Raw genomic sequence first — 25031 nt, forward strand, 5'->3', positions numbered from 1 at the left:
GTCCGAGTTCTACACACGGCTGCCTGGCCAGAACGCCGCTTCCATCTGCAAGTGCCGCCAAGTCTCCTGCGTCGTTTCTTCAAGCCGGAGCTGCTACGCCCTGGTCGCTCGCTCGTCGGTCCAATCCATCGACATCTTGGTGAGACAAACGCCGCTTCGTTCGTCGCCTCGCCTCTACCCATCCACGTCGAACTGTGTTGCACGCGCTTACACTCGCGGCCTGCCAGAACTCGCGTGTTGTTGATACCGTTCTAGCTGTGCGCGTGCTTCTTGCTGTGATTTTAGGCATGAAATGCTTTTAGCTCCCGTTGTCGGCGACCTTCAAGTGACCTTGAGCCAAAAGCCAGAGCCGTTATCTGGGCACTCAAACGGACTCAAACGAGCACATTCCGGCATCGTTGTGAGAACAAAACGAGATCATCCGGGCAACCAGTCAAAACTTACGGAAATGCAAACAATATTTTAAATGACCTTGAGCCAAAAGCCTGCGCCGTTATCCGGGCACTCAAACGAACTCAAACGAGAACAAAACGAGATCATCCGGGCAACCAGTCAGAACTTAAGAAAATGCAAACAAGTTTCGAAAAATATTGCTTCCGATTTCTTCCTAATGTTTGTTCACAATATCGCTCAAGCTGTAACTTCTAGTACACAGAAGTTTTTGTCATTTCCAAAAGCGTCGTTCAAAAGGCATGCAGATATGCAGGGCATCATACACTTGAATGTCATCTTTTGGCGCTGAGACAGGGTTGCCTGTGCTCTTTTCAACGCCAGCGATCCGTGAGTTGGCCGCACATTTGCAGCGACCACTTCGACGCGACAAGAAGAAAAAGTAGCAACAGATGCTGAGCGCCCTGCACTGTTGGCAGAAGAAAAGCGGTTCTAGGCGGCGACACACAGGCAGCAAAAGACGCCATATATGGTAGCCATTTCATGCATACATCTACTCTCGATTACGGATATTAAAAATTTTGTGTGCGTTTTGGAACAAACGGCTTTGTCCTCAATTGGGTTCTCGGAGGTTCTGCATCAGGAAACCGTGTAGAACATTAAAGAAATAAAAGAACCTGCATCACAGTCTCCCACTTTCGTAAAGAAGTGAGGTTGACCGTCAGATGTATCGTCTCTCTATTTGCTCACTGTGTAGCTAAAAATTGCACACGTGCTCAGCGTTGTGCTTCCGTGGGCAGAGATGGCTCCAAGGCCAGAGAGCGCTAAGTTTGTGTTCGTTGCTATATAAAGCTTTGGAAAATGTCTACACCATTCCCAAAGGTATATGAGTGGCGGGCCATTTATGTATGCTAATGTACAAAGGAAAATTTTCAGCGTAATTAGCGACGTCTGCGTGATCGCGATATCTGAATATACTGATAACGGATATCAGTTGTTTCATGCAATAAGCGCAATAAATCCTGGAAATTATGGGACAGGAGTTGAAGCACGGGCTCCTTCCTAAATATACGAATCAAGGTGTTCATGCAGCAGTGCTAAGTGCTGCATTCAATGCCTGAAACTCCGGGAAACGCTAAATTCAGCTATAAAGCCGTAAAGAAAACAGTAAACTCAATTGTTTGCATTGCATAAAAGATAAAACTACCCGAAAGCGCCGATGTTCCGAAGACGCGCGGTAACATATGGCTCCGTTTTCGCCAACATGGTCCGCCTTCGTTCACGTTGTTTTTCGGTACTTGAGAACAGACCTTCCATTTACGCTGTGCTGAACAGCGGCGGCGTGAAAGCAGAGCTAAAACCTACGGCCTGAAATCAGATGTAAAAGCTGCTGTGTGAAAGCAGAAGTACATAAAACTGCGCGACTGAAAGCAGAGCTTTCTCCCTGCAGCAGGACAGCGCGCTTTCAGAGTGCACATGTTGGTGTCGCCTGGACCATGCAGTAGCTATACTCGCAGCCGCAGTGACAGATTTCTTTTTAGAGCGAAAGCTCTACTGCGCCATGTCTCGCAAGGTCCTTCATCGCGTCGCAATGACCTTGAGTCGCCGGAGCGCGAGCCGCCGGAGCGCAAGTGTGGCAGGTGTGACGTTACGCCACGTGATCCGCTGCGGAGAGACGTCACAGATGCGCTTGCTCGGAGCCTCGCCACTGCGGTACCACGTGACTAGGCGAGTGACTAGGCGAGGCTACTTCGCCGGCGCTTGGTCGCTCAGTCACAGAACACGCTGTCTCGCCATAGATGGCGCGCCGGCATGGGCCGTCTCTGCGTGCGCTTCAGCGCAAGCGACAGGTTGAATCCAATCATCCAGTAGATATAGCTAGACGGCAGGCTGCGAAATCTCAAGCAAAGGCAAAGTTGGCTGCTGAAACACCGGAGAAAAGGGAGGCCAGATTAGCATGTTATAGAGAAGCTTATACCAAGCGCGGAAGCGTGCATTAATGAAACGCTGTGTACATAGTCTTTTCAAAACCAAGCTAAACAGACCTTTCGCTCGTGATAGCTAGGTTTACAAGAGTTCAACCTCTGACATTTTTTTTTGTCGTTATCCAATTATGACGCCACTGGTATGGCCTTCCCCGCATATGCGGCATCGGTCACTTGATCGAGAACCATTACAGCGCTGTGTCCGTAACGCCAGTACTTGAGGCATTGTAGTTGTCGTAGAGCTAGGGGTTCAACTCTGTAAATTATAGTGGCCATGCCTTAATTTCTGATCGGCAAGACATCCCTGCAAATGTTACGATTACCGCTTCGGTAGGGACCCTCCTATAGTCTACTAGCTTATCGTCGGTGACAACCTAAGAATTATAAGGTTATATGCACACCGTCCAACTAAAACAAAGTTTGCATAGATGCGCCAGCCAACTAGATTCGCTTATCTACTTGACGTCAAGCGGTTTCGCACGCTGTTTTCTTGGTAAAGATCGGCCTTTGTGTCACTGGTTTGAGGATGAAGCATGAACGTCCACATAGGCACATTTTATAGGGGATCCCGATGTCACTGCTCAGCCTAAGGTAATATTTTAGCTTTAAAAAACTAGGTCTTATTTTTTAAATTAGCCTAGCATTTACATATTAGCCTACGAAAGTCATTAAGCTGTCGGCTGACTCCAGCTGGTTCAGCTCTCTCTCAGAGGTGAGAGCAGATGCACTGCGTTTTTGTGGGTGGAGCTTAAAGGGACACTAAAGAGAAACAGGAAGTTCAGCTGGAATAAAAGAGGGACCTTCAGGAATGCATGCAGTTTTTGTTGGGTGCAAAAATATGAGTTATTAGCGGAGAAATTCGTAAACAAAGACCCAAATATTTCTTCCTCAATTTCTCTCACCCCAGATTTGGCGCTGAAGCAGTGTCGTCACAGATTTCATTGCTCTCAGCGAATCAGAATGCGCCATGATACGTCACCGTTTGCGCAAACGCCCGAGGTGCTGGATGCATCATGGCTGCATGCATGGTCGCTGCGTTTGCGTTCGCCGCGATGGATACCGTTGCTGCCGCTGAACCTTGCAACGAAGAGCTCGCCAGGGAAGCAGGAGTGCATTTCAGCGATATTCAGTGAAACGGAGCGCGAAATGATCCTCCGTGCTCGAGTGGTAGGTGTTTCCGCGTGCGATGGCGGTGAGCCGCCGGCCGCGCCGGCGGAAAGCAGAACTTCGTTTTCGTCGACGGAAGGCGAAGCGTCCGGTCCGCCAGGCGACGATGTTCCGGACAGAACAAGCGTAGAAAGTTGCGCACGTAGTCGGTATGGTTATTTCGTGACTTTATTTAATGACATTCAGCCTCACCGAGCCGCCAGCTTGCTGCTGCAGAGGCACCGGTAGGGGTTTGATGAAGGCTGCATTGAGGGAACAGCTGCTCGAGAAAGGACTGGCCTCTGGGGCACGCCAAGATACTTTCCGAGGGCAGGATTATACATATAATCCGAGGGCGAGAAATGCAGAGAGCACACCATCGGTTTCTCTGGCTCTTTGCCGTTTTATCATCGGCAGAGCACTGAGCCATTGAGAACGCCGGGGAGCCAGGGCTCACCGCGCGACACCACATGAAAGGACACAATCGAGTCAACACTGCCACTGCCCCTGAGCAAGCGCCTTGGGCCATTTATACAGCCCTCAACACTACACACACGAGGCATTTTCTGGCTGTTTACCGCGAAGTCAACGTTTTTCGAGCCACGCAACCAAACACCGTAGAGTGGAACAGGCGCGTGCGACGATGCATTGACCAAAAACGAAACTACGCAACTATCACGACCGGATGTATCGCCATGCCGTTTTTTTCTTATTTATTTAATTTTGTGCTAAACTTGTACTTCCTCGCGTGAAACGGTTTAAAAAGTTCGCAAATGCTGTTTATGTACGTTTAAGGTGTATTTCATTTTGCGTTTTATTAACAGCGATAAATCGCTCTCGACCAATCGCGACCGGCCTGCATTTGTAATCTCCGACGTCACGAACGTGTAGTGCGGGAAATTCGAAGGGGCGTCAGCACCTATCCAGTTTTTTCGCTATTTTCTCGCTTATTAAACATCTGTTTGCAGTAAGAATGGTATGGCTGTGATCGTGAAAGGATAATCTACCATTTAAGCCCAACTTCCGGTTTCTTTTTAGTGTCCCTTTAATTTGTCATTCTTAGGCTGCCACCGACTACACAGCGGTATACAGAATCTAAACCTGTTGCAGAAAATATCTCTAAAATTTCAGTTGCACTCAAACATGTCCACACTGCGGACTACGCCGAGGGACGGCTCACCGATTGCGCAGCAAAATTCGTCGTGATAGCCATAATGAAAATGTCATTGTTGAGAGCAAAATAGTGTGACGTCAATTAAAGACGCTGGTGGCGATGCATTTTCAGAGCGGCTTCCCGTGCTTTGGTGCACGTGTGAAATTGATTGGACGACGGGTGAGTTCGTAGTCGTCAGCGCTTTGGTGGTTCACGTGAACTCCATGACGTCGGGTACACACGAATTACGTCACTCGGAGGTTATCCACACCTACTGGCGGGGATGTCGAGATGCGGAATTGTGCGATGTAAATCGATTTATATTAAATTACTGGGGGGACATGATCGCGAATAGGTTGGCCGCTGTTATGGTCCCCCTTTTTTAAAGGGAAAGATATCAAAAAGCACGATACGCACACCAACACAGGCGCTCAAAGAATGTCTTTACGGGCACCAGCGCCGAAAGCATATAGTCCAGTGACTATATGACGGTAATTAACAACGATAGCTTCAAAGCAAAGGAAACAAGAAAAAAAATGCAAAAACATGGCAAGAACAGTCACATTCTGTCGTTTGTATTGAAACGCATATACCTCGAATAAAAGTGAAGGCCGAATTATTATTTTTATATGTTCCTGATCAAAATATTAAATTATGTGGTATTGCGTGCCAAAATCACGGTATGATTGCGAGGCACGCCTTAGTGTGGGACTACGGATTAATTTTGACGACAAGGGGCTCTTTAACGTGCACATAATGCACGGTACACGAACGCTCAGATTGCATTTCACCCCCATCGAAATGCGGCCCCCGCGGCCGGCATTTAATCCCGCGCCCTCGGGGTTATAGCAGCGCAATTAATGCCGTAGCCGCTCTACGCCACCACGGCAGGTTTCACTGAACTCCGTTACGTGCATCTTGCGTGTATAGCGCTTATAAGGTAACTTCGGCCCCTTCACGAAATGTTAAAGAAGGCGAAAAATTAGACAAGCTTGCGCCAAATTAGCCGTTCCTTTTCCTCCTTAACATCTTTCGGCTTCTTTAATATTTTTTGCATAAAGTATACAGAGCTTAAATAAAAATGTATGAAGCAATGTCCCGGCCAGGCTGACGGCCGTTTTGACAGGTGGATATATCTTTGTTGAGGCGTTGATAATTATAAGCGCATGTCCACGTGACCAAACGTTCTGGGGCGCTTTTACTCTGTTTAATCTTTTTTCTGTTCATATTGTGCCGTCCCTTTAATTCTTTTCTTCAGCACACAGTGTGTGTATATCTCCAATTTACCGCTTGTACATGGCGACAAAGGTAGGGACGGCAGCTTAGAGGGGCTCATATAATATCCAGTGCTGCGGCGACACGCTCTCGCGGTGTTGGCGGACCGGTATTTCATAAGGATGTTCACAGGCGACCGTTCGACCACGCATACGCAGGCATGAGATTTTTTTTTTCTTCTTCTTCTTCTTTGTGCCGGATTGCACTGACGCGTCATACGTAGCTCGCCTTTCGATGTATCACGAGCGAAGCCGCGGCGAACGAGCGCAGTAGAACCAGTATGCATACGGTGAGAGTGGACGGGGAATGCGTTCGCATGCGTTGCGTCACCAGCGCAAGACAAGTCTCGTCTCGCAATCTCTCGTTTCTCAAAACTGGTTCAAGGAAGTGTACCGTGAGGCATCCGACGCCATGCAGGAATTGAAGAAGTCCCTGTAAAAACGACAGACTATCAAAATCTGCACAGCACTTCTGCGCTGAAAATATTAAGCGTGCCGTGATCTTCGGCAGTGGCGTAGCCAGAGGCGCCGGCGCCCCCCCCCCCCCCCCCGCCCCGCCCCACCCCCTTCCCCAAAAAAATTCTGGCTATTCCACTGCACTTCCACGTCAGCTCGTTCGGCATTTTAGCTCTCCTTCGCAAAACATCGGGTGGATGCATGGTCGTGGTCGTTGTTTTGAGTTCAATCGTGCAATTTTTCATAATGCAGACGAAAGTTCAGAGCTACACCATAACCATACAGGTTTTCTGTGCCATAAGGTGTTCCACAAGCCTTTGATTCTGTCATTCTACATGCGCGTCCCCGTGGAGGAAGCAAAGAAACTAGGAGGGAGCGTCCCATGATAACACTGAAGGCCATCGAACGTGGAGGAAAGAAGACTTTCTGCATGCCTTTTGAGACACTAAAATAAATAAATAAAAGGAATAAGGAGAAGGGACCGGCTTCACGGAATGTTGGTTTGCGAAGACTGAGTACGTGTGACGTCATGCTCTTCACGATAACGAATCCTCTCTCCGCTCGAATGTCGCCTACTGGTAAAGGAACGAAGATCCCTTTATGCATGACTGCAGTTTTCAGGGACTACGAAAAAGTCAAAAGATGCGATGCGGTTTTAAAAAATTGGGAGGACGCTTAAGCTTCGCTTTTAAGAGTGGAACGCGATAGTGTTCAAAGATCCCTGACTGGTACTCATGGTTCCCGACGACTGCAGCTTATGCAACCGTAATGGTTACTGGCAAACACTGGCGGCGAACGCTATAGACATGCACGTAGGCGAGCTTTCTGGTAGAAACGCGGCCTCTTGCGTGGGCCGATCCCGGAGACAGTGCACAACCGCGCCAAAGAAATACATCGTTTTCAGGTTTCCATATTTGTTTCGCACTTTTAATATTTAAGTCTGAGAAGATTTAACATAAAAGGCATGCGCTGTGGGTGTTTTGTTTCATGACATTTGTTTGTGGATTGTAATTCTCAAAATTCCGAGGAATAGCTTAGCCAAGAATGCAAGACAAGGTATAAGCAACATTAATGATAGAATGGTGTGGCATACCTAAACTTGGTTGGGGATGATTCTCTCGGCCGCGGGCGCCAATGCCGACGCCGGATTTTCTGCGACACGGCGCCCTAAACATATACATATATATCGTATATGTCGTAGAAGTACAGGTAAACACGCTACTTAAAACATGAGAACCGACAAGACAACCAAATTATCGCCATGCTCTGAATGTCATGAATGGCCGATGAGCAGCAGCATATTCTTCAATTTATTCAGCTCTCGCATACGAGATATGTGTCTACCTACACTTTAATATGGGTGGTGATGTGATACAGATCACAAGTTTTGAGAATATTATTGAAATGAACAAAGCTCACTTCGCCCACTGTGTTATAGTAACGAAAATTTTCACTTTAACATACAGGGAGCAATTCTTTTAAAATTTGGATAAAAATGTCAGCGGGTAAACAGACTGAATGAAATAATTTTTGTAAGTTTCGCTCAAGTACATTTTCTGCAGCAACACACACACACACACACACACACACACACACACACACTATATATATATATATATATATATATATATATATATATATATATATATATATATATATATATATATATATATATATAGTGCTGATTTTTAGTGCTGCCTGAGGCTTCCCTCGTGCCCTCTGTTGATCACTTTGTCATCTTCCTTTAAACTCTTTCCTTTGTTTTTTGTATGTTATGTCTTTATGTTACCTGTTTAGTTATGCCTGTTGTGTGTTATATGTGTCGTGTAATGTGCGCAATTCGCGCAATTACTCTGTTGCGGAGTGCCGACGCCGACAGTTGTGATGACGTCGTGTTCGCATCTTTGCGTCGGCCATCATATCGCAACATACTTTGTCTATCGATCGTGTTTGCTCAGTGAATGTTGCAACAAGTTTGCAATGTTTATATGATTCTCAGGCCAAGGCAAGTTATTGCAAAAGTAAACTCCTTTCGCGGGAGTCCAAGAGTGTAACAAATTACACCCTTATTAAATCGGAGCGGATGGCGAATGCTAACTCTGGGTACAGGTGTATTCTCATTTACAGCTGCAAACAAGTGCTCGGGCACACAATGTAAAACTACATGCAGCGTGAAATGCCAGCTGTGCACGACATTTAAGCATGGGGAAAAAATACAGTGGAACCTCATTGATAGGATTTTCGCGGGAACCAGAAAATAAAATGTATCATCCAAAGCAAACCTCAAAACGTAAGAAAACAGACTTACTTGGTGACAAACTCGCTAGCAAAGCTTCCTGTGGCGACATCACACGAACCGCACACACTCCAAGCGGATTTCTGCCGTCGCCGTGAGGTTTCGTATAAAGTTCAAGTGCGTCGCTGCGAGCCGTATGTGCGAGTGAAAGCGCGCGAGGGACGCGCGCTTTCACGGAGAGCAAGCGCGAGGTCTTTCGTAGCGCGAAAGCCCGTGAAGGGACCGCTAGGAGGGAGGGGCGGGTGGCGTTGTGCTCCGGCAGCAACGGCGTATTTCGCGACCGGGCGCAAGGGGACCTGGCGAGTGGTGACTCCATCTCTCGCGTGAAAGGAGGAAAGCGGGAAGGCAGCGCGGAAGGGAGGGGTGCGGCTTCTACTCTGCCAGCAACTGCGTATTTGTACTTTGCGGCGTGCGCCTTATCTTGAAAGCGATCTGCTTATAGCTTTGTGTGCACTGTGCTTTCGCCTCGCTGTTTCCGTTGAAGCGATAGATCGAATGACCGGTAGCCACTTTCGCTCGCTGCTGCAGGCGCTTGCTAACGCCAGCGTTTCAACAGCGAGTGTCCGCGGTCATCGAGTGTGATGTGTTCATGTTTGCTTTTGCACGCTGACACCATGCTTGTAAGCGAATGTTCCCAAGTTTACAGGGCCGATAAAACTACTATCCTTACTTCGTATAGATGTCTACTAATTTGCTATCGCAACCAGTGCATAAAGTCAGAGCCCCCCCCCCCCCCCCCCCCCCCCTCAATTTTCTAAGGAGGTGCTCGCCCTCCCTCGGCAGGCGAACTGCAGCACTGCGGCACCCATTTGACAAGCGCTGGAGGTGATTTTATTACCAGTAGTGACTTATGCGGGGCAATTGTAACTCACCAATTTTTCGATTAATAACTTAATCGCAATTAATGGGTTGATGTGGCACGATCAAAAACAGGAAAGATGGTGTTTCTGTGCTGCTGCATGCATTTACCCGAGGCACTGCACATGACGGTCACCACGTTTGTTCGACTAAGATTCTTGGCACAGCATACTGTTTCATGAGCCACCTGAGCGTGAAGGTACCTGCTCATGAATTAGTGAATGTTCACACCATTTAATTTTCATTCATTTATTGTGCATTACGAGTGCTGTGTTTTTCCAAAGACGCATGCATTCTGTCCACCTTTGTAGGTAAGTAGATGCAAAACCATAAAATGCATTGTTATAGTGCATGATGTCATTTAAACAAGGCAACTAAGGTTCTTTGTTGCAGCTAGACTTCATCATCATCATCAGCCTATATTTATGTCCACTGCGATCTCCAATTACCCCTGTCTACTTATTTGCTTTGAATTGCGATATCTTTAACCCTTTACCTCCCGAGTTATTTCTGAAAGGTCGTTTTCAAAATTCCATTTTTTTTCTGAGTGCTTGATTAAATCGGCACATTAAATAAATGCCCGATATACATGCAGAATGACATATTTATTTGCAGAACTCCTATAAAATTTGTTTAACTCGAGAGAAAGTTGGCTTTTTCAGCGCTAATAACGTAAATGGGAAGTGAGCGTGAAAGTGCTTATATATATATATATATATATATATATATATATATATATGGTGTGGAGACTTTAGACCAGCGATATATATATATATATATATATATATATATATATATATATATATATATATATATATATCGCTGGTCTAAAGTCTGCCTTCCCTGAAGGGAGACTTTAAGCCCCGATCGCAAGTGATGCTTTGAAACTGTGTCTTTTATTGAGCAACTTTAAAATAGCTCGTCAGTTTTCGCTGAACTTTCATTTTTTCGAAGTCCGTAAACAAGTTCTTTTGAAAGTTGAAAAATGAGACCAATAATTCCGAAACAAAGGAGCACCGTAGAGCAGCGTGACACAACGAGCGATACGACTGGCAGACGAGGGTAGGCGCTTTGTTCAGCCACATGACCGCATGAAGATCTCGCCTGAAAAGCCAACCAAAACAAGCGCGAGTGAAAGCTGACGCGAGCAGACGATACCAGTGCGAAAACAGCGGTCGGGCGAATCCGCATGACATCAGTTTCCCGCGCGTGCGTCACTAAAGGGGCAGCTTTCATTGATCTGCTTCGCTCGCGGCTCGTTTGCCGCCGGGCACGCAGCAATTTAATCGGACCAGGACCGAACCCCCCACGGCACGAAAAGGGTGCGACTGTTTTCACAACAAATCCGTGCAGGGGCGGGGCCTCGCCTCCGGTGACGTATCACCATTTTCATTTTTTCCCTCTCTGTTTGGCGGCGCGATCGGTTGTGCCCCGGTGCCGGGCACCGACGCGAAGCGGCGGTCGTTGGGGTGTTGCGGAGCGCAGCGTAGCAACACCCCAAATAAAAAAAATACTGCTTTAGTCAGGTAGACTGCTCCCTCCCTGACGGTGAGATTACATTTGGATCATCAAAACAGTGATGCATTTATTTAGGAATACCATCGATCCCTTAAAAGCAGCCACGTGTCTAGTCACGCCCAGCGTGTTCTCCGTTCCAAAGCCGGCTGCGTTGGAACGCCACCAGAGAGGAAGAAAAAAGAAAGAAAATGGTGATAAGTCATCGAGGCGAGGCCCCGCCCCTGTACGGATTTGTTGTGAAAACAGTCGCACCCGCAGGAAAAACCTGCTTTGCGGCAGCATTTGTGGCGTGCGTTTTTCCGCTAGTGTCGTTGACCCTTAACACGTTGTTCATGGGTCGTTGGAATGTAATTTATTCTAGTACACTAAGCTACGAGTTTCAGAAATACCAGTTTGCAGACGTATCAACCGATTTATCAACGGAATGGTATCAACGAGGTTCCACTGCATTGCCAGGCCTTTGATTTAGACTCAGAATGGGCCTTTCTCTCGGAAAGTGGCGGCTCACTCAAATTTCCTTATGCTTACTAATCAATTTAGGCGCGAGGCATATTTCTGTAGCGATGATGGCCTGAAAATATGGCGGACATATGTTACCAAGTGATTGTCACACAGCAGTGCTGAACGCCACAAAATAATGGTGCCGGGCACCACCAAGCTGCTGCAACACTAGAAAACAAGTGGCTTGCTTTAAAACACGGCTTTGAGCACACATACCTCCGGCCAATGTGCGTCTTGCGCACAAGTATTAGTTTCAGTATAACGCTTGTCTTAGTGCATACCATAGACAAATACATTCAAACACTTGGCACAGAGGGTGAATAGGACTAACGATTATTGTAAGCAGACTTGCCCAGTTCCTTGTCCTTAGCGTAACTTACGTATTCGCTGCATCATCTAACAGAACACTATTTTCCTGCTGCTAGCTAGCTTGGAGTGGTCGGCGTTTATTGTGCATATAAATTTCGGTCTTTACTCCTGCGTGTTGGCCAGCACCTTGTTAAGGAGCAGTCGCTCTTCAACGCAGCCATGTTTTCAAATCTTGAGCTGTTTTGAAGGTACCAAGAACAGCGCGTATGTCTGCAGTGGTTCACGGTGTTCCGACTCAAATACGTAGCGTTTTAGCATTTACGCTATGCCACAGGGTGTTTGCGTAACTTGTACTAGATCTATTGAGTAACTTGTACTAGATCTTGTCTCTTGTGTCGGGTGCCGGTTCGAACCCCACACCGGCACACCATTTGCCGGTTTTCCAGCTCTCCCCAAAATCAGTGTATGCGTTGCAAGCACTCTGTCGGGTGTTCATACATAACAGCTGAATTCCCAATTCCTTAAACTGTTCACAGCCGTGTTATTCGAAGTTCAGAGACATTGTGGCCCATCCTTTCACTTATGTTTAAACAGCTCCGCTGTTTAAGCCGGCCGTAAGTTGTGCCGCGAGCCGTAAAACCTCGCTGAGCTATGACGTCACTGCATTGCCTAGCAACCCTATACCAGCTGTGCAATAGCTTTTCGGAGCTGGGGAAGAGAGAGCTGAGAGAGAGTGAAAGCAGAGTATAAAAATAGCATCGCTCAGCACAGCGGATGAGTGAGGCATGTGGTAGTGGGACGCGCAGAGCTGCTGCCGACGCGGATCGTGCTTCCCTGTGTTCGCACTGAACATGCCCGGTGTCCACGACTGCAGCCGATGCCTCTGGCGGCGGCTCGGCAGGTTTCGGCCAGAGAACTGGACACTAGTTGCTTCCGAAAGACTGAAGCGAGAGCTAGGAAAGCTGAAACTAAGTGTCGCAGAAGAGAACATCCCGAGTTTAGATTAAGGGAAGCCGAGAGCTCGTTTAGGCGAAGAAATGAAGATCCGGAGGCTTGTGAACGTGGCCGGTTGATTCATCGCGATAATATGCAGAACATCGCGAAGATATCCTGAGCGCCAGGAAACTAAGTGTGTGGTTTGCCACTACTTTACTAGGCTTTTCCCAGCCCTGCTGGTCTCTGGTGTTTGCGGTAGCAGAGCCACGCATAATTTTTCTTCTGCCCTTTCTCCTCAGAGTCCAAAGGCTACTTCTGCTTCTGTCCGATTATATCTTCTCTGCAGCCACCCACTGATGATGCTTTTCGCGTCAACTGGCATGACCAGTCTCGGCACCGAGTCAAATGGGTGCACATTGTCCGTTCTTGCGCACAATTTTGTTGCTGCTTTCAACAGGTCGATTTCACGACGAGTTTACTACGCTGTCGAAAAGCATACAGGGTGTAGTAGTTCTTAGCAGGCAACTATACCTTCGTTTACATGAACTCGATGCAAGCGGGTCAAGTGAGAAATTGTGTTGACTAAGTCCAACCCAATCGCGTTTATATGCATATGGCTAGTGGGTTGGGCAAGTCAACGCTTCTCTTGTAGGCAGATTGACCGAACACAACTCGACGATTGCTTGGCCCAACCTGCTAGCATTTACATGAACCAGACGACCAGATCTCAGCCCCAACAAGGAGACTCAATTTTGTTAGGTTCATGTAAACGTTGCTTATGTTAGGAAGCATGCTGTGTTTGTACCAAGACAAACCTACTTGGCCCTTTAGATAAATACTCGGGGAGGTGACTATAAAAAAATACCACAATACGAGGCTGTATAGAAAAAGAACGAAGGAAGAGGGAGGGGTAGCTGCAGGCTTAGTATTGTCACTGCTAAAGTGCCGACTGACATTCTCAGGAGTGGGGGGGCAGTTCCTCCCTGTGTATCTGCCAGTGCCTGTGTGCACATACAAGAGATGACAAACGTTTCTGCATTCAAGTGTGCCCGAACAAATTTTGTGAGAGGAGTCAAATGGTTCCTCCTCCAAACATGCACAGAACCCACTCTTAAGTGGAATGTGCCAGAGCGACAACTTACAGTAACCAAGCACAGCCAACTGCTTCAATTACCCACAATGAAACCAACTCGCTTTTGAATTAAAGTTCTATTTTTTTTTCACAGATGTCTGTGTAACATGACTTTCTCATGGCTATTGGTTGGAGTTATACAAATACTTCTAATAGCTGTGTTTGGTATAGCAAGGCAAAAATGCATCCACACACTGACAGCTCAGACAAGGCAGTCATAGCAACAATGAGTATAAGTGACGTCAACTTGCTTTATTATAAAGCACAGCGACTAATATGTCTTAAATTTAATTAGATCTAACTGTACACAGGCCACTGGACTTCTCAAAAGCCTTACTTGTGGCATGGCAACGTGTTCCCACGGAACTAAAAGAAAATTTACAAAATGAACAGCTTGGAAGGACAACATTGCTGCGATGGTGGCACTTGACACTTTCCCTCCGTCTCTTGCGGGAATTTTGTGGATTCACTGGTGTTTTCTTCGTTTTTTAAAGTGCGAAGTGAGCAGCACAGTCTGTACACTTGTTGCCCTTTCCAGTGTGCGCCAGTCTATGACACGACCGGTCTGCAAATCCAGGTTTGTTTTTCTTTTCGCTGTAGTACTTCTCTCCCTAGTATCACCGTTGCATGTACGCCGCACCTTGAAGAGGTCATATACACGCACAACACTGAAAAACGTGTTTTTTTTCTCTCCTGTAGCACTGTCAGGTCTCAGTTGAAGACAAACTTGTAGGTGAAGCCACCGCCTGAGCCACTGCCAAAGGGGTTGAAACCCTGGAAGGGGTTGAAGCCCTTGCCTTGCTGAGACTCTGGATCCAGGGGATCCTCACCATTGTCAAATTGTTTCCTCTTTTCTGTAATGCAAGAAAAAAAAAAGGGGGGGGGGGGGGGGACAACAATGCTATAATGCAAATTACAACGAAGACAATGTAAAATATACGAAGAAAGATGAGTGAAACACAATGCTAAGGTGGACAAAGCAGCACGTGTCTTTAATATGTCCTTTTCACGACATTCATAGTGCATGTTACATTCCATTGTTCCGTGATGATGCAACACATTTTGTACACAATGGGTCTCCCCTAGCCTTGGCTACAGGCCCAGCATTTTCTGTGTGCTATACTGATGAATTATGAGAGAAGAAAAAAGAAAAGCCCACTTTCGAATGTGAAAAGGGAATGCAGTTATGAGAAACAAAGATATAACTGAAACAATGATGCTTCTTGCACTTTCTTGAATGGCATCAAAATTATAAATGGCTCGGAGGGTTGCACCCAACAGTCCTTCCCCCAGTGGAAGATGCTTTTAACATATATGCACTTTTTCGCCATTTATTGTGTGGTTTGTTTGTCCTGCTGCAACCAAGCGGAATTTGAATAGAGTCATACCAGTTTAAACACTATGAAAACAAGAATACTAGTTGGTTGTGGTGAATTAAACATGCTTCATACGAGAACATTTAAGTCACGAATGACATGTCAGCTTTTCTTGCTTTGCACTCAAAATGCAACGCCTACCCCAAAGAGAAAGCATCAATGCACCATGTACACTAGTGCACAAAGACACGCCCATGTGTTTTGTTTTTGCCTTCACAACTTTTCAGTTTGTATATTCTACTAATAAGGCTACAGTTTGCAATGGACAGACGTATTTACCAGCAGGCAAGAGCCAACAATTGTGCACATACAACAAAAGAATCCTCAAACATTTCCACAAGGAAACAATCGCAAGAAGAATATTGTTCTGACATAGAAGTGGGGCTCCCACTCAAGTACTCAAACTTGAGAAATGCATTCCATTTACTTTTGGTGTGCATGACACCAGCATGATGGCCCTCTCACAAAAGAGCAATGGAGGAAAGGGGAAAAACACTGACCAGGGTCAGTGAGCACCTCCTTCGCCGCTGCAATGTCAATGAACTTCTTTTCCGCCTCCTTCTTGGAATCGCCTTGGTAGTTGTCCGGGTGCCACTTTTGGGCCAACTTTCGATAGGCCTTCAGGATCTCCCGCTTCTGCGCCGAGCGCTTCACCCCGAGAATCTTGTAGTAGTCGCGTTTGTGCGACTGCTTTTCGAGCCGTTGAGCACGCTTGAGGCCCTCAGGTCCACACGAGTTCTCGTCCATGTTAGCTGCTTGCTGAAAGTCATGGGATGCTGCGTGGAATAGGGAGCTCAAAATCATACTCTATACCTACCCACAGATGCACATGACATTCACATAATGCTTGAGAATATAGTACGCTGTTTATGTACAATGCGTACCAGTGAAGCAATGGCCTAGAGGAGCACATGATGTCTAATGCATCATTTTGGGACGGCATCTGCCTCACAATTGTGTATTCAGAGGCAGCTGCTACTACTCTGAAAGCTTCTCCTTGGAGTGTGTTCTTAAAATGTGACATATGCTTTCCGATATCAAAGATGAACCCACAATTGCTTCAGACATGAAGTACCTATTAAGATAAATTATCTTCCAATTATTTTGACTTCTGTTTCTAAGCTGCATTTAAACAGTTGAAACCACACAGCTGCCTAAGTTGCATATCATTTTCTTTGAAAAGAAATGCTGCTTGACATGTTTCAGACGTGTCAAAATTTTAGACATTATTTTAAATTGGCTCTATTGGGTACGTGGTGGTGCCACAAAGCCATCCGAATTATCAGGCATGTCCAAAAAATTGGTTGTTGATTGTAATTCCCAACATGAAGCACAATAGTTGTCATTCAGCACTTAAAATTCTTTTCACTAGTCTGCGTAAGAAATGAGAGGGCCACTGACCGCGGTCATACTGCCCGTCCGCCAAGTAGGCTTCTGCTCGGTCGCAAAGGGCCCGTGTGTCCTCTGGGTTCAGGCGCAGGGCATCAGAGCAGGCCTCAACGGCCTCACTGGTATGGCCCGCCTTGCTGTGGCAGTGACAGAGGCGCCCCTTGACGTGCTGCACTATCTGGGCCACGTCAGGCTCAGTGCGCAGTGCCGCCTTTCCCTTCTCAACGCAGTCGTCAAAGCTGCCCTGCCCAATCAGCTCCTGGATGCTACGCAGTTGCGCTGCCAGCTTCTTCACCTTCTTGTAGTGTGAGAAGCAGTCCTTGTGGTCTGGGTCCAGCTTGAGGCACTCTCGAATGACACTGGATTAGACAACGAAAAAACAGAATGTGTCAATGAGGGGGAGCAAGTGAAAAGTTAATGAAGCTGCTGTGCACAACCAACATGAAGAAGGGATATAATTAGCCCAAATAACTAACCATTGCTTAACTGCACACCTCCTTTGAACTACACAACATTCACATTCCCGTTACAGTAAGCAAATTACGCTAGATGCTTCGTTAGTTATTCAGCGAAGCTTGAGAAAAGCCACCAGAATACCAAGGAAGGATTGGAGATTAATTTACTGTCTGTTACTTTTACAGGTAGTGTCAGCGAGATCAAGCTTGCTGCCCACTGTAGTTTTTATGGTCGCAGCCTCTGCTATAGAAGGCTCTGCCAGCGGTTAGCGGGAGGTGGCACATGGAAGTGTCAGGATCACAACAAGAAGCAAAGAGTGCTTCTGCGATGCGAGGCTACAATGCACTGATACATCTCCATAAAATGCTGAGAAAGCAATTCACAAATGTAGGTGAGAATACGAGCACAAGGAAGGGTATGACATGCAAGAGCACCGAGAGAAAACTTTCAACTTTAGTAGTTCTGTGGATGCTTAGACTGCATGCAATTCAAGCCTGTTTAAGACCCTTGCGATCTGTCTTAAAGGCAAGCTTGTGGGGAAATTAAGACAAGGAGTATATGAAAATTCACTCACTTAAGAGACTCGTCAGCGTCTCCCATCTTGTAGTACAGCTTGCTAAGTTTCAAGAAGCCAACAGTGTTGTCTGGCACCATCTTCGTTGTGGGCCGCAGGTCTGTGATGGCATTTATCAGGTCCCCAAGGTTTTCATAACACTGTGCACGCATCTCGCGAAGAGTCACATCCCACGGGCACTCCTAGAAGGTGACCATAAGAGTGAAGAGTGAGAAGACACATCAACACATCGCCCTCTTAAGCATGTCCATCTCAAGACACAGCCAACCATCTAATAGATTTATGCTAATCAGGTCTAAAACAAACACAGATGAGACCACCCGTAAGTTTTCTTCTAGAAACACAGCTCTGTCCTAGTCGGTAAACACTGAAAAAAAGTATGAAGCCTTCAAGTGGCATTTCTACCGGGTGCCAACTTACTGTGGCAGTGTAGCCAAAGATAAGGAGCCAAAGCACACACTTTTTTACTGCAAATTTTTCTGTAGTCTGCGAATGTAAGCAACTGGAAGCTATGCAGTGCAAAACAAAATGTACCAATTAACACTTTTTTGTTGCAAGATTTATTTCATAACAAATAAGAAGCTTGCTTAAGAAAAAGCATTGCATTTCATGCTGTTCCTAGTTTTGTGGCTTTATGTTGTCCATGCCTGGTTTTCCTTGTTCGGTAAACAAAGATGGCGTCACTGGGTTGGAGCGAGTGGGAGATGTGTGATGTGAAGCTAACACCACTAGCACAAGTGCATCGCTGGTCCGATGCGCAGGAGATGGCTACCTCAACATCGACAACCTGTCCCTGTACGGCAAGTCTACCAGGCATGGAAACACAATTGCACAATTAGAAGTAGAGCATAAGAAAACGTGCATTTCAATATTTCCATGGCATACAGTGTCAGTATTCTAGGTCGTTCACTGCCGCGAATATAATTACTTTCGGGAGACTTCGCATGTAGCAGTGTAGCACCAAAGGCATCAGTGTGTATGAGTGAGAGCATTCCTGGCACTCCGCGATGACAGCGTTCAACTTCGCAGATACAGTCACCTTTGCAAAGTTCCACCTGTAGCAACATGCGCATTGATGTCTATTATGTGAGCTACAGTGTTTCTTCTACTGTGCGAAAACAGCGTGCTTGGCCTGCGCAAGGAATGCTGCTGCCTGTGGACGCTAACAGGTTTTCTGCCCACCGCCATGACATCTCGTGAAAGTTATTGTATCTCCAAGTGAACTACCGTGAACACTGATGACGTATGCCATGGAATTTGTGAAATGTGTGTTTTCCTTTACGTAGGATTTTTGATCGCCCAGTTCCTGGATGGTCCATGGTTTTTCACAATAAAAATGTTTGCTTCAATAAAAGCGCTTGCTACACTCATTCAGAATACCAAATATCACTTGCCGTATAACATCATTACAGTACATTTTGTGCATTTGGACATTTAGTTCAATAGTGTGCGGCTTAGCGTAAGATAAGAAGTCATCTAGAGGTAATGCATTTTGGAAATAGGCTCAGCTATTTGTTCCTTCAGTGTAGCATTAACAAATTATATGAATATTTATGTTCGCTTTTGGAAAACAATATACATATCTGATTTACCTTGGCACTATTTCACAGAGAGTAATGATACACCGAGCTCACTCACATGAAAACATTTCAATAAAAAAAGGCTCATGTGCTACGCTGGTAAAAATGAAACTGAAGTCGCTAGCAAAATGTCGGCTCTACTTGGCATAGTAATACAAGAGCAGAAGCTGTGCACATGCGCATAGCTTTGCCTGTGCTGCCACAGAAAGTTGTCATCGTGTATAGAACGTGCTCACAATATCTTTTTCAAGTACACTTAGAATCAAGAGACTTGTGAGAGATCACAATGTTTTAGATAACAAATGCCAATTTGGCCACAAGGAGGATAGGAATAAACTTTATTTGCCCAGCGGTTAAGGCTGTTGGTGCCCGGAGCTAGGCTGCCAGGGGTCCATGGATAAATAAATTATCTACAGGCTTCCAAGCAATAGTTTCCAATGTAATGTTTCTCAGAAGCATCACTGCAACTGAAATCTCTCACAAGTGACAGCTTTTGTTCACAGCAATGCAATAACTACATTGATAAGTTGGTACAGCTACTCACAGTGAAAAAGAAAATAGAGGTATTAGGGGGCAAATAAGCACAATGATCAAGTTGCATTGTGTTACGCGAGAAAGGCACCCAAGAACAAGCAATCACTTACTGCAATCACCCTGGTGAGCACTTCAATAGCCCCCACGTAGTTTCGGTCATGAATCATCTCCTGTGCGACACGAATGTCTTGCTTCAGAGGTTCAATGGCCATGTACGCCCGATGTGCCTCGACATTGTTTGGGTCTAGTCGTAGCTGCAGGAAACGGTGCCAGACCATCAAAGCAATGCCAGAACTTTCATCTGCGATCTTAATTTTCCCACTCTAATGACAAGCACTAAAGCTACAGCTTCCGAGAACATGTCTGGAACTATGACACAATGTGGAGTAATTTGGTGTCTCTGAATGCTTAAGATGACTATTCCTTTGAGCAGACTAGGTCTATCATTGCTTTAACTTGCCGTGTGCTGCCCTTCATGCATAAGCTAGCCATTGTCACATAAAAAATGAGAAAGCATGAAACACCAGGCCAATATGTGAGCACCAAGCTAGTATGCACGAAGTCCATGACGACAATGACAATGATGTGTATGCAGGCCTTCTAACATAAACTAGTAGTTGCTTTATGATGCTCAGAGTGAAGGATGTAAAAAAACTTTTGTGTGAAAGAAACTGCTCCAACTAGCTTGTCTCCTGAAATTTTTTTTAGACAAACTCGCCACCACAGCATAAAAAGTACCAAGCGTTGATATTGCCACTGCTTGTGCTAAGATGATTATGCCCACACACCCATCTGCCTCTAAACATTGCAACATCAGATAGCACAAAGTGGCCACAATACATTGCTCAGTTTAAGACTTGCACACTATGTGCATTAGGAACATTAAGTGCAGACACTAGCAGTGAGAGGTGTACCCTATCATGTGGAGTGCACTGTGTTCATTTTTAAATAATGTATGTTCTGGACTATTTTCCTTCAGACTGACTGGTTGCTTGTCAATGGAACGATACATTCTACAACTGTTTAAAGTAAAGTTACACTGTGAGCCTAGAAACATAACACAGCTCCAACAGGCCAGCAGAATAAAGTAATGCATTTTCAGTAAAAAAAATTTCGGAGTAGCTTGTACTAGTGGCGCAAGGCTAAAGACACAGTGGAGCTGATCGGTTCCTAGCTCGTCGTGGCTATACGAAGTGATGCTAAGTTATACGAAGTAATGCCAAGTGATGCTAAGTTATACAAAGTGTATAAGCATTTACTCGTGGTCCGTGGCATCAGGGAACGCCTCGTGAAGCACTTGCAGTCCGAAAAGATGTAGGGGAAGTGCGGTGAAAGCTATGCACAGTGTACGGGTGGCGCGCAGCAGATGACACACCGGGATGACGTCACAGCACATGCGCAATAGCGCAACCGCCTCGGCGGAGCCGTGTCTGTGTCGGGCGAAGCAAGCGCGCATCTGCGCCGGCGGTTACTAGGCAACGCAAGGTGACGTCATTGTTACTGCTTCGGCGCATGTGCGGCTAGGCGAGGTTGGGCCAGGTGGTGCGCAGCTGTGGCTTGTTTGTTGCTAGGCAACGGCGCGGAGTTTTCTGTGGATTTTGGACGTTTCTCCTCCAGCTTTAACAGCTTCGCTGTTAAAAGGACACGTTATACAAGTAGCTACGTGACCCCATGACACACTAGCTGTAATGTGTACTGTAACTTCAAAGAAACACAATCAGAGATGTAGCGAAAAGAAACACAAAATTGTAGACCTGTGCACTGAGGTAAAGTTCATACGAACTGGCCTATCAGAAAATATGCCTGCATGATGTAGTGTGCAGCACTTCTCAGCACAAAGTTCTATTGCGCAGGAGGTCTCTAAGTCCATCACTTCAGACGTGTGCTACAGCATAGGCAAAATACATACAGAAATTACAGTGTGACAAGAACACTTTATTTATTAGAGATTAGGTCAGATTATGAAGCTGTAGCATATGCTAAGCTCCAGCATGAATTGCAAGAAATGGCTGCAAGCCTAAAGCACAATGGCGTGTTACAAGATTTATTCATAACTTGCCATGCATCAGGAAACCAATCCCCATCAGAAACACTCCCAAACAAAATTAACATAGGCACTTGCACATGCCTGCCTTCCTTTCGTCCACTTTTACTAAAGCTGCTGCCTATCCTTCAGAAGGAATGGGAGAACACAAAAAAAGAAAAGAAAAATAACTGCACTTACCACCCACTCGAAGTCGATGTGGGCCTCCTCTAGATTCCCTTGCTTGAGGAGCACTGTACCCCTTTGATGCCTTGCCTACGTGTCGTACACAAAGAGAGAGAAAACAAAATGTTCAATTTAAATGTGCATTGTACAACAGCCAGTGCGGAACACTGTCTATAAACAGGGAGTTTACATATTTAATGCTATGCAGCTAGATACTCACAGCAAGAAAGTCTGGCTTCAAGGCAATGACCTCATTGAGGTCTTCAAGTGCCGACTTGGACTTGCCCAGCCCCAGGTAAGCTGTAGCGCGCTTGTAATAAGTTAGGTAGTTATCAGGATCCGCATCTGCAATAAGAATGATGATAAGCAGAGTAATCTAAGCCTAAATGTTCAGAAAAACAACATGGCCGAATAGGTCACCTGGAAATGAAGGGTTAGAGGACCTCTAAAGTTAGCAAACAACAAACCCCTGAAAAAAGTATGACATGACACCAACTGCTTGCTTTTCGTTAAGGAATCTGTGGCTAAGCAAATAGCGAGCACTGGTCAAAATGCCAGTAGTCATGTTTCAGTAATGACACATCAGCATTACCACGTCCACAGATGTTACCAATCCATCATCAGGAAGTCTGCACATGCGCAGCATTAAAAGTCATAGCCTATACTCGCACAAAGAACAAAAGGCAAGCATTATTACAGCTGTTATGGACTGACAAGTTTCAGAACTGTAGTATTCAAGTTGGCTTAATTACTGTACTATAATGCAATGTAATCGATGCGCCCGTCCTCTCCATAGCAAAATAATTTGTTCTTACAAAGCAGTGTTCATTGGATATCACAATTAAATTTGCTGACAATATTTTGGTGCCATGAAAGCTTGAAACACACATGGACTCCCTCAAATAGCATGACTGCAGCACAACAATTTAATGATACGTAATATGACAAACTGCTGCCTATTCAAAACTTGGTAACTATGGTTATAAAGTGGTTTGAACAAGTTGGATTCCCAAAAGTGTAATTTAGATTATTTTTTGTTTTTATTCTAGGGAAACACTGTTTAAACGACACCTTGAGGACGGCAGAAGACAATCTGCTACAAGTTAATGCATATCTTGCCACACATCATCATCTTTTAGGGTGACCAAGCATCTGATAAGGAGGTGCGCCACCAAGCTCAGCAAAGCTGTAAGTGTGGCCGATATGTAAAAATGCGTTGAGACAACAGAAACCGTGTCTCGGCCATCAGTGGGCGCACGGCAGGAACGAACTGTCCGCACCGGTATCATCAAGACGATATCGTAACGTAGACAGGATCAACGTATACACCATGCTATAGACGCAGCGCTTGTGCGCCACGATAACTTACCGATGGCAGCGTGGTAATGAGACAAAGCGTCCGCGTACTGGCCCTTGGACATGAGTTGTCGTCCCATCTCAAGATGCCCCTCAATCTCTGCCTGCGTGATGCCCGCAACACCTGTGCGGCATGTAAAGAATTGAAAAGCACAATCAATGGGCCGAGTCAGCTGAAAGCGCCTCGCGGGCAAAGCCCACGGGATCACGCAAGCACATGCCACCTAGATTCCGTATACCCGTAATCTCGCATATTAAAACACGTGCACCTAAACGAACTCTCTCCAAGGCGATCAGGTCCGGCGAAAGTGTCGGACGTCCCAATTCACGGCGCGCGCACGCGGTGATGCAACAACTTCGCCGCCTATCGTTTGTCACGTACCGTAAATGTAGTACGAGACGCACGCTGCGGCACGATTGATGAGACGCTATCACGTACACTTCTAAACACACAGTTCAACCCGCGACGATGCCACAGAAGAAAGACGTCCGATGTTGCAGAAGCAGAGACGAACGCCAAAATGAGTTGAACGCGCAAGCTAGCTTCCTTCCAAGGCAAGCGCCGGCCTGCAAAGCGTGCGATCCGATTGTAAGGATGGTGGACCACCACACTGCACGGGAAAAAAATACTTGCCGATCAGTCGTCTCGTCGTCCAGGCGAGAACGTACAGGTAGGAGACGAGCTGGTACGCCGAAGGATAGCCTGTCATTTTGGCCGTAGCGAGCGCGGAGGATACAATTTATTAAAATAAATACTAGACCATAATTTCTATCCCGCTGCCCGAGCGCAAGTACAGCTCATCGCTCGAGTCGATGTCGACTGCTTGTACACAAAAATATCGTGTGCTTAGCTGATTGGTCGATGGGCTGCCCTTAGCGCAGCGAATCTTAAAATAAATGCAAGCTCGTTATTAAGTAATTTATACCATAAAGATATTATGCATGTATTGTGGCCTTATCGAAATAACTTTCCAGCAGTTTTGTTTGCTTTATTATGTTCAAAAAATCTCTTAAAATAAAATTGGGTGGTAGAGCGCGCTCCCACGCGGCAGCCGGTCACACCAGCGTATCGGATGTGCTTCCTGCGGGAGTTTAGTTTTCAACTTCGTTTGATCGTCTGCTGGCATAAGTGATATTGATCAAGCAAGAAAACACCTTCAGGCGCTCGCATGCTCTCTGATGGGTCCACGAATTAGAAGCGTTCGCGAGTAACCGCTGCGTTGTGCCTGATAGACGCATAGAGGTAAGCTGCGCTGACCCGCACTGATGCGTCCGCAGATGACAAAAGGCTTTCGGCCCGCTGAGCGCACCCCCCACTTCTTCCCATCCCCACTAAAATAGCCTACTGAATATCTGTTTATAGATGATGTCGGCGGCAGCAGCGGCGGTGTGCGGGGGATCCCCGGTCCTGCCTTCAAGTACGGTGGATCCGGCCACAAACGATGCGCCGCTGGAGTTTGCGGCACGAATCAAGACCACTGTGGCCCCCGAAGGGCTCGGTGAGCCTGACATGTTTACGCACGCGGTGTCTCTATCAAGTTCAAAGGCGGCTCTATTCCTCGCTTGAGAGCCTTAGCTGCCAAACACGCAAATGCATTTTTTT

The 25031-nt window shown here is 46.2% G+C and overlaps 2 protein-coding genes across 2 annotated transcripts in view; one reads left to right on the forward strand and one right to left on the reverse strand.

Moving 5' to 3' along the window:
* Positions 1-14187: 14187 nt before the first annotated feature.
* On the reverse strand, positions 14188-24262 carry LOC119442176 (dnaJ homolog subfamily C member 3). Its single transcript, XM_037706937.2, has 9 exons — positions 24063-24262; positions 23442-23552; positions 22293-22417; positions 22088-22162; positions 19974-20117; positions 17750-17931; positions 16732-17078; positions 15831-16106; positions 14188-14808 (listed from the first exon to the last, which is right to left on the reverse strand). Exons 1-9 carry the CDS (start codon positions 24136-24138, stop codon positions 14666-14668), a joined length of 1479 nt encoding a protein of 492 aa, XP_037562865.1. The 5' UTR covers positions 24139-24262; the 3' UTR covers positions 14188-14665.
* Positions 24263-24404: 142 nt separating this feature from the next.
* Positions 24405-25031, forward strand: part of LOC119442175 (ecto-NOX disulfide-thiol exchanger 2-like) — a 37329-nt gene continuing 36702 nt past the window's right edge. The window contains exons 1-2 of the mRNA XM_037706936.2: positions 24405-24671; positions 24792-24927. Of these exons, the coding sequence (XP_037562864.1) occupies positions 24792-24927 (136 nt within the window). The 5' untranslated portion in view covers positions 24405-24671. The remainder of the gene's footprint in view (positions 24672-24791; positions 24928-25031) is intronic.

Source organism: Dermacentor silvarum, chromosome 2 (assembly GCF_013339745.2).
Source record: "Dermacentor silvarum isolate Dsil-2018 chromosome 2, BIME_Dsil_1.4, whole genome shotgun sequence".
Taxonomy (NCBI): domain Eukaryota; kingdom Metazoa; phylum Arthropoda; class Arachnida; order Ixodida; family Ixodidae; genus Dermacentor; species Dermacentor silvarum.

What these genes read in the sequence shown, in the direction of transcription:
- LOC119442176 (XM_037706937.2), bottom strand. Translation starts at nt 24,138, where the DNA reads ATGACAGGCTATCCTTCGGCGTACCAGCTCGTCTCCTACCTGTACGTT. An exon ending in TGCTCACCAGGGTGATTGCA is followed by an intron (nt 17,932 to 19,973) that starts GTAAGTGATTGC and finishes GTCACCTTCTAG; the next exon opens with GAGTGCCCGTGGGATGTGAC. An exon ending in GACGCTGACGAGTCTCTTAA is followed by an intron (nt 17,079 to 17,749) that starts GTGAGTGAATTT and finishes TGTCTAATCCAG; the next exon opens with TGTCATTCGAGAGTGCCTCA.